Raw genomic sequence first — 9,256 nt, 5'->3', positions numbered from 1 at the left:
TGGAGATTATGTCTGCTCGTCTGATTGCAGTGTCTGCCTGGTGTGCTTTGCTATTTCGGTAGGAAAGCTGGAGAACGGCTGCATTGAGGGGGTGGTGTGGTAACCTTGATGTGATCGAGGCTGTTCATGCACGCACCCAACACACATACAGACGTACCCTAACACACACACACACACACACACACACATACACATACACATACACACACACACACACACACATACCCTAACACACACACATACAGACATACCCTAACACACACACACACACACACACACATACACACACACACACACAAACATACCCTAACACACACACACACACACACACACACACACACACATACATACATACACGCACCCAACACACATACAGACATACCCTAACACACACACACACACATACACACAGAGACATATCCTAACACACACACACAGAGACATACCCTAACACACACACACACACACACACACACACACACACACACACATACCCTAACACACGCACACACACACAGAGACATACCCTAACACACACACACACATACAGACATACCCTAACACAGTGGTCCCCAACCACCGGGCCGGGCCGTAGCCTACGACATGAGTTTAAAAAAAATGCATGCAAACTAAACTAAATTTAATTCGCAATAATGTCACGTTTTTACATGGCATAGGACTATATGCAGTTGTTTGATTGCACGCATGTTTTGCAAGGTCTATTTTCTGTCTGTCCCGCCTTCAACACTTTTACATATTGCCTTCAGCGCTGCGCAGCCTTAGGTCAGCTCACTCACTTGATCAGTTCTTGGCAAACGGTAGTGTCACACGAAGTTAGCTAAACTGCTAGAATGAGCAACAAAAAACAAGCATCTTTAGCAGGTCACTGGCCAGAGTGTTTGAGTTGCAAGAGCCGCTGCAGAGATTTCTTACAGAAAAAAAGTAACCGTTAGCTGCATATTTTAGTGATGAGGGCTGGGTGGCAAAACTCGCTTACCTGTGTGGCATATTCGGGTTGCTTAATGACCTCAACCTGTCACTCCAGGGGAGAATGACGACTGTCTTTAAACTGGCAGATAAAGACGCTGCATTTAAAGCCAAGCTTGATTTGTGGGGACGACGAGTGGACCGGGGTGTATTTAATATGTTCCAAACAGTAGTGGGGGTTTTGGGAGAGAGAGACTGTGGCAGGGCCCTTTCTTTCGCAGCTGGTGCGCGATCACCTTGTTGCGCTTTCAAATGAGTTTGAGCGTTACTTCCCATCCTCCAAAGATCCACGGCAAACCAATGAGTGGGTTCGCAACCCATTTGTCAATATCCCGAATAGTCCTAACTTGTCAGCGCAGGAGGAAGAGCAGTTGATCGAAATTGCAAATGACGGTGGTCTTAAGAGTGTCTATAAGGAAACCTCTCTGGCGGGTTTTGGATCAAAAACAAAGCAGAATATCCCCAGATAGCCGTAAAAGCGCTGAAAACGTTGCTACCATTTCCCACCACGTCCCACGCCTATGCGAGGCCGGGTTTTCGGCAATGACTGCAACTAAGACCAAATTGTGCAATCGACTGGACATTTCAAACACACTGAGGGTGTCACTGTCTTCCATCACCCCCAGATGGAACCTTCTTGTTGCAGGGAAACAAGCACAGGGCTCCCACTGATTATATTCGTAATGCATGTTTAGTTCCCATGTTTTGTTCCCATATTTTGTTATAAGCATGTTCACACTTATAGATGTGGCTTCAAGTTGTTCAATATTCATAGTTCATATTGTTCAATTTTCACTTCTTCAAGTTCACGTTTTTCACATGTTTAAGAGATCGTTACCTTCACTGTTCATACATAACTGGAGCTAGTTCTTTTCAAGTAATGCATGCACAACACATATGGAACATTGAACCCCTGAACCCCCCCGCCGGTCCGTGAAAAAAAAAAATAGGAATCAAACCGGTCCATGGTACATAAAACACCCTAACACACACACACACACATACAGACATACCCTGAAACACACACACACACATCTCTGTGGGATGTCTTCACACATTATACACTGTGAAGGCCCAGTATCAATGTTTGATAGTCTTCCGATCTAGAATCTTCACTTAGTGCCTTTGATATACTGAGGGAAACAGGGTTCAAACAGAAAGTGGAACTAGTGAAGGATATAAAACTGTCTCATGTTTGTCTCTGACGCTGCTGCGATGCCATTTACAGTTCTGTGCACTACTCCCACTCTAATGAATCATTGACAAGGGCCCTGTCCTGAATCCTTGGATGTTGCGTGTGTGTGTGTGTGTGTGTGTGTGTGTGTGTGTGCGAGCTCAGTGAAGTGTGCCCCTAGGTTTGTTGTATTCATGTGTGATAATTGTTTGTGTGTGTGTGAGGCAGAGAGAGAAATAAGTGTGTTTATGTGTGTGTGTGTGTATGTGTGCTGTGCTGTGTGTGTGTGTGTGCTGACCTCTCTGCTCTGCTGTGTGTGCTGTGGTGTGTGTGTGTGATAGTGTGAGCTGAGCTGACCTCTCTGCTGCGTGTGTGTGTGTATTGACCTCTCTGCTGCGTGTGTGTGTGTGTGTGCAGGGCAGACGCCACCAGCTGGATGTGAGCACAGGGCTGGAGGGAGCGTGGTGCAGCCTGATCCCCGTCGGATCGCCCTGCCGCACACACACCACCGGCCTCAAGTGGAACCTGGGTGAGTCGGCACACACATCACACATGCGCACGGACCACCCTACACACACATCACACATGCGCACGGTCCACCCTACACACACATCACACATGCGCACGGTCCACCCTACACACACATCACACATGCGCACGGTCCACCCTACACACACATCACACCAGCACACGGTCCACCCTACACACACATTACACATGCGCACGGTCCACCCTACACACACATCACACATGCGCACGCCAGCACACGGTCCACCCTACACACACATTACACATGCGCACGGTCCACCCTACACACACATTACACATGCACACGGTCCACCCTACACACACATTACACATGCACACGGTCCACCCTACACACACATCACACCAGCACACGGTCCACCCTACACACACATTACACATGTGCACGGTCCACCCTACACACACATCACACATGCACACGGTCCACCCTACACACACATCACACCAGCACACGGTCCACCATTACTTCTTTCTGACGTGTGAGACTCACCGTCTTCTGACCACACACCGGCACTTCTTTCTGACGTGCGAGACTCACCGTCTTCTGACCACACACCGGCACTTCTTTCTGATGTGCGAGACTCACCGTCTTCTGACCACACACCGGCACTTCTTTCTGACGTGCGAGACTCACCGTCTTCTGACCGCACACCGGCACTTCTTTCTGACGTGCGAGACTCACCGTCTTCTGACTGCACACCGGTACTTCTTTCTGACGTGTAAGACCGTCTCTAGACTGACCGTCTTCTGACCGCACACCGGTACTTCTTTCTGACCCCTTAAGGCTCTGGCATGGTCCTGCGTCACATTTGCGCGTGTCCAAGACGTGCGTCATTTTTGCCGTGGACGTGAAGCATACTCCAACTTCTGCTGTCCTGAATGCGCGTTAAATTGTTAAGATTAGCGCCTGCACACTACGGATTAACTGTGATACTCTGCCACACCAACTGGGGGCGGTACGTCGAGCCGGAAAGTAGGACACAACCACCAAAGAAGCCTGAAACGCCTGAAGAAAAGAAGAACTTGGGATGTGCGAGCACTGAGCGAAGGAAGAGCTGATGAAGGAAAAAGCACCACGAGTACGTTCGCCTGTCTGCTGGGAAGTTTGATAAGCTGGCCCATCGCATCGCTCCATTTATCATCCACCAGAACACACACAGCACACCTGTTGCTATAGCTGAGAGACTAGCTTAGCAGCTAGCCTACTTGCTTATTAGGCTACTTAGCCTATAGCTAAGTGACTCGGTGCCGTGAGGGTAGCAATATTGGTGCGATACAAAGTAAAGACATTTTTCTAAACACAGCAGTGTCATGGTAAGAAAGAGTTGTGCGTACAGATGTCCTCAATTAAATTTGTATTGAGTCTTCACACCTGCCTCATACCAAAAAGTATGAACCAAAAACCTGTAATTATGACGTGTCAATAAAAGTAGCCTAGGTTATTCCTTCAATTATTATTATTATGATAACGCATTATCCAGTGTTTACAGGCGAGTTTCAAGATTTGAATTCAGCATTGTTCAGGAGTCTCAGACAGGAAGCGAGTGGGAGAGAGAGTCGGGGTGGGATCCGGAAAGGACCTCAGGGCGGGAATTGAACCCAGGTTGCCGGCGTACGGTGCAGGTGCCACAGCCAGTTGTGCCACGGCCGGGGCTCCTCTCTTCTTTCTGACGTGTGTGCACATGCCCCAGTTGAAGTCGTCTGCTCTCACATTTAAAACGTGCGCGCTCAGGGAGCATGAAATGGTTCACACAGAATTGTAAAAGCCATCAAGCCAGCGCTCTCGCCCTTAATCCATCATCTGAGCGTTATGTAAGAGCAGTGTGTGTTTACGTCTCCTTGGACTGTCAAGTAATTCATCCACAGCACAGTATCATTTGAAATGCACTGGTGAACCCACAACACACCCAGACTACAACTAATTTCATCCTTACACTGCCTCTCACACACACACACACACACACACGTTTGAAAGACACCCACGGAACAGTGTGTGCGTTTAAGGTGAGGAGTGTAGCAGACTCTTGCATGGCTGGAGTCGTTGGACAGACGTTGAAGGGCCTTGAAGCAGCGCTCCCACTTTAATGGGGCCGTAGAGACTCGGAGACGGCGTGATGGCGTAGCCAAGACGGAGGTGGAGACGAATGGTGCATGGGGTGCATGGGGTGCATGGGGTGCATGGGGGACATTGAGGCATGGGGTGCATGGGGTGCATGGGGACATGGGGGACATGGGGTGCATGGAGGCATGGGGTGCATGGAGGCATGGGGTGCATGGGGACATGGGGGCATGGGGTGCATGGAGGCATGGGGTGCATGGGGTGCATGGGGGCATGGGGTGCATGGAGGCATGGGGGCATGGGGGCATGGGGGCAGGGCCGATGTGACAGATGTCTGACTTAAAACACACACAGGTGAATCCCTGCATACAAATGCAAAAGAGACTCAAATTCAGCCCAATTTCTGAGTGCAGTACCATCATGAGACGAGACCCCACTTGTCGTGCTCGTGTGTTGTCGTGCTCGTGTGTTGCTGGGCTCGTGTGTTGCTGGGCTCATGTGTTGTCGTGCTCGTGTGTTGTCGTGCTCGTGTGTTGCCGGGCTTGTGTGTTGTCGTGCTCGTGTGTTGTCGTGCTCGTGTGTTGCTGGGCTCGTGTGTTGCTGGGCTCATGTGTTGTCGTGCTCTTGTGTTGTCATGCTCGTGTGTTGCCGGGCTTGTGTGTTGTCGTGCTTGTGTGTTGCCGGGCCAGTTCTGACCGCACAGTCCGGCTAGCGGGATGCTAATTTGCGGCTAGTGGGATGCTAATTTGCGGCTAGCGGGATGCAGAGATGGGAAGTTACTGAAGTTACTTCGTAACTGTACTCAAGTAGATTTTTTAGATATTTTTACTTTACTTTACTATTTATTTTTGAGGCGACTTTTTACTTTTACTTCTTACATTTTAACACGAATATCGGTACTTTTTACTCCTTACATTTTAGAAAACTGGCTCGTTACTTTAGTTTCAAATAATTTCAGTGGAGTTAGCCTACCGTTATTATTTTTTGCGTCATCAATAGCGGATGGAAATATAAGTTGCACTTGACGCACCACTACAAGATGACTCAACAGATTTGGGCAGCATTCATTCGCGGCAAATCATTACAGCTTGATGGCAGTAATGTTAACGTTAGCACGTAGGCCTAGTAGTATGTCTTAATTAAATTTAGTCAAAAATGCCCTCATCCTCTCCTCGCCTTTGATGCTTCCCTAACTTCTAGCTGCAGTGTAGCCTATATGCTTAGCAATAAGTAGATGCAGCATTGGGTCTTGAACAGGGATGTAGTGGAGGCTAAACGCAAGTAAACACAGTTTCCACTTCTGAAATTTCAGAAATAGTTATTAGAGTTTAATCTTTTATTAATCTCTTATTAGAGTTTATCCACCTCTCAAAAGAGTTTATTCACCAATACAACTGTTAACATTTAAAAATGTCACTGTATTATCCACAATAACAATATATACACTCATCAACACTCTTTGAACCACTTATATTGTTATAAACATTAGACAATAACCTCCACCATCATCAAACATGTTCTGAATGCCTTTTCTAAAAATCTGATACCGCATGGCGCAGTCCACCTTACTGTGATCACAGAACTCATAGTTTACCCACCTCTGATTTTACCACTACATTCCTGGCCTTGAAATATTCACAGGAATCCATAGGAATTAAATATTCATGTTGTTTTATCCAATATTAGTTGTACAGATGTATAGTCCATCTTATACACACCCATGAAGCCAACAAAGAAAATGCAAAAATAGAGACTTTAGTGGAATTATTCCATTTTGTGTAGTCATTCTATATCAGAAAATGACAATCCAAATAGTCTACAGAAATGCATACTTTTATTGTCAGTATACATTTTGGGTAACCAAAAGTCCTATGGGGAGTTTCCATAGGGAATTACAAAACGCATGAGCATACCTTGGCAAATAATGATCTAAAGTACCTTTTTTCACTCTACATAGATCTACTTTTGCACACAGCTTTGCAAGACCTGGTGCTAGGGCTCAGTTGTGTTTCTAAAATCATATCAAGTGACCTAGAGGGCTGAAATGTGGTCAATTCAGAGATGCTTGTTAATCCGGCTGAAAAAAAAAAAAACAATCTTCTAGGCTCTGTAACTCTCTGCCAGTGCGTCCTAACTACAGGATCTTAGCTTTCTAAAGATGTCCAGCATTTGATGGTAGGCCAAAAGAACACCCTCTGAAGTAGGCAGTGCAATGTTGGGGGGGAAAGCCTAGAAATGGCACAACAGGTTATGGGAAGATTTAAAAAGAGAGACTGGCACTCTTGCACTCACATAAAAAATGGTTGTCATTCACAAGACTACTTTTACTTTTATACTTTAAGTAAATTTCCAAGCCTGTACTTTGTTACTTTTACTTGAGTAAAGAAGTTAAATCAGTACTTCTAGTTTTACCAGAGTATTTTTTAACACAAGTATTTGTACTTCTACTTGAGTACTGGAAGTGAGTACTTTTGCCATCTCTGGCGGGATGCTAATTTGCGGCTGGCTGCCCGAAACCTTTCGGACCTTGTGGCCCTGACAGTCTGGCCTTGCAGCCCTCACCCGCCCCACACCCCACACCTCCGCAGTGATGAGAGGAAGTGGACGACGCCCTCTGGAGGTCAGGACTGTCTCTGCGGACAGGGTCAGCTCTCCATCGTCCTCCACCAGCCTCTTATTGCAGATAAGCAGCAGCTCACCGCTCCTGGAGAGTCAGTCTGCTGTGTGTGTGTGTGTGTGTGTGTGCGCACAGGTGCGTCACTCCTGAAGAGTCTGGATGGTGTGTGTGTGGTGTGTGTGTGTGTGTGTATGCGTATGCGCGGGTGCGCCTCAGTCTGCTGTGTGTGTGTGTGTGTGCACGGGTGCGTGTGTGTGTGTGTGTATGCGCGTGTGCGTCACTTCTGGAGAGTCTGGATGGTGTGTGTGTGTGTCTGTATGTGTGGGTGCGCCGTGGTCTGCTGTGTGTGTGTGTGTGTGTGTGTGTGTGTGTGTGTGTGTGTGTATGCGCGGGCGCTCTACTCCAGTCATGCTCAGACGCAGAAGAACCAAAGGGGGAAACGAAGTGCTGTGACCGCTGCGCTAACACAATGGCATTAGTCTGATTCGTTAATTATCATGTCTCGCTTTGTTCCAGGAAGCAAGTTAAGGCTGCACAAATGAAACATCTCACTGTGTTGCTACTTTTTCCTCATAACAATGTGTCGGAACTCACCGACATGAAGTTGCCTCTCTCGGCAGTTTTACTCTCCCCACAGTTGCCATAGAATGAATGAAGTTGTTTATCATTGTCATTGGGCTTACATAGCAGTTTTAGGTGGGAAGTAGCTCCATAAGAAGGCTTTTGCAGCCATTGCGGTTTATGAATTGGTGAGCTGCAGAGCTTCACTGAGTAGACTGTACCCATATTAACATTGACATAACATTTGGCCAGTGGACCTCTAGACTTACCTCTTAAGACTTACCCCCCCCCCCCCAGATGACAATAGCTTTGTGTGGCAGGATCCCAGAGCTCTTTAATATTATTGATTTGAACAGCTAATATCTCCAGTAGCATGAGTTCAGAGGGAATTGTCGATGTTGTCTGACGTTTGATATTGTTTATGATGAAAACAGTGCAGCAGTATGCTGACTGATGAATAAATCATCTGAGAAATACTAAACCTCACTAGCAAGCCTGTGAGGTGTTCTGCTGTTCTTACCCAGGGGCTTATTTTAGTTGAAATGTTCGAGTCACACACACACACACACACACACACACACACACACACACACCTGGTGGAGCTCTCTGTATAAATGTTGAAATCATCAATGAGACTTTCTTTCCAAATACATTGACAAACAGAGTCTCACAGCACGTTTTCCTTTTACTCCATAGACTTGTATCATTACTCCACAGAGTGCCTAATTGATTAGGGTTAGAAATTGATTCCTTTCCCCCAATTTGCATAGAGTCGTGATTTGAAAAGTTAAATAAGCGTGGATGAACCTCAAGGCTGCAGCGCTGTTCATTTATTGACCCGTATAACTCTAGAAGGTGTGTGTTTAGCAATGTGCAAAACCGTGCCAGTTTGTGTGGTCTGATTGAAGACAGATGCCAGGGGCTACACTGACATTTATTTTTATATGATGCCCACTAGCTGGCCCAGCTATTCTTCTTGGGGTCTGACAGTACAACAATTATAATTAAACAATAATATAATAATAAGTGGGTATTAGAACCTTTGTAGAAAAGATCGTTCAGTCGGGTTTTGCTATTTAAAATGGTCCAAGTTGAGATTAATGAAGCTTTCAGCCCATCCCCATCTTTTAACCAGTGTAAGAGTAAGTGGATGTTTGTTTTATATGGACATTTGAGAACAAGTCGTGTTGCATAAGGAATGATTACAACCAAATACAATACTCTTAGTTTTTGATGTTATCGGAAAGTTACCTATTTCTACCCGTGCCCTATTTTCGTCCTTTTTATGTATGTGTCACTTAATATTCATTTC

General features: G+C 46.3%; 1 protein-coding gene across 3 annotated transcripts in view; it reads left to right on the top strand.

The window, feature by feature from the left end:
- tpk1 (thiamin pyrophosphokinase 1) overlaps nt 1-9,256 on the top strand; it is a 63,525-nt gene that overhangs the window by 38,496 nt on the left and 15,773 nt on the right. For all 3 annotated transcript variants that reach the window (XM_042067232.1, XM_042067233.1, XM_042067234.1), the window contains exon 8: nt 2,579-2,690. In XM_042067232.1, the coding sequence (XP_041923166.1) occupies nt 2,579-2,690 (112 nt within the window). The remainder of the gene's footprint in view (nt 1-2,578; nt 2,691-9,256) is intronic.

This window comes from Alosa sapidissima, chromosome 17 (assembly GCF_018492685.1).
Source record: "Alosa sapidissima isolate fAloSap1 chromosome 17, fAloSap1.pri, whole genome shotgun sequence".
Lineage (NCBI taxonomy): Eukaryota > Metazoa > Chordata > Actinopteri > Clupeiformes > Clupeidae > Alosa > Alosa sapidissima.
Note: the sequence above shows the minus strand (reverse complement) of the source record. Positions and strands in the feature narration are given on the sequence as shown.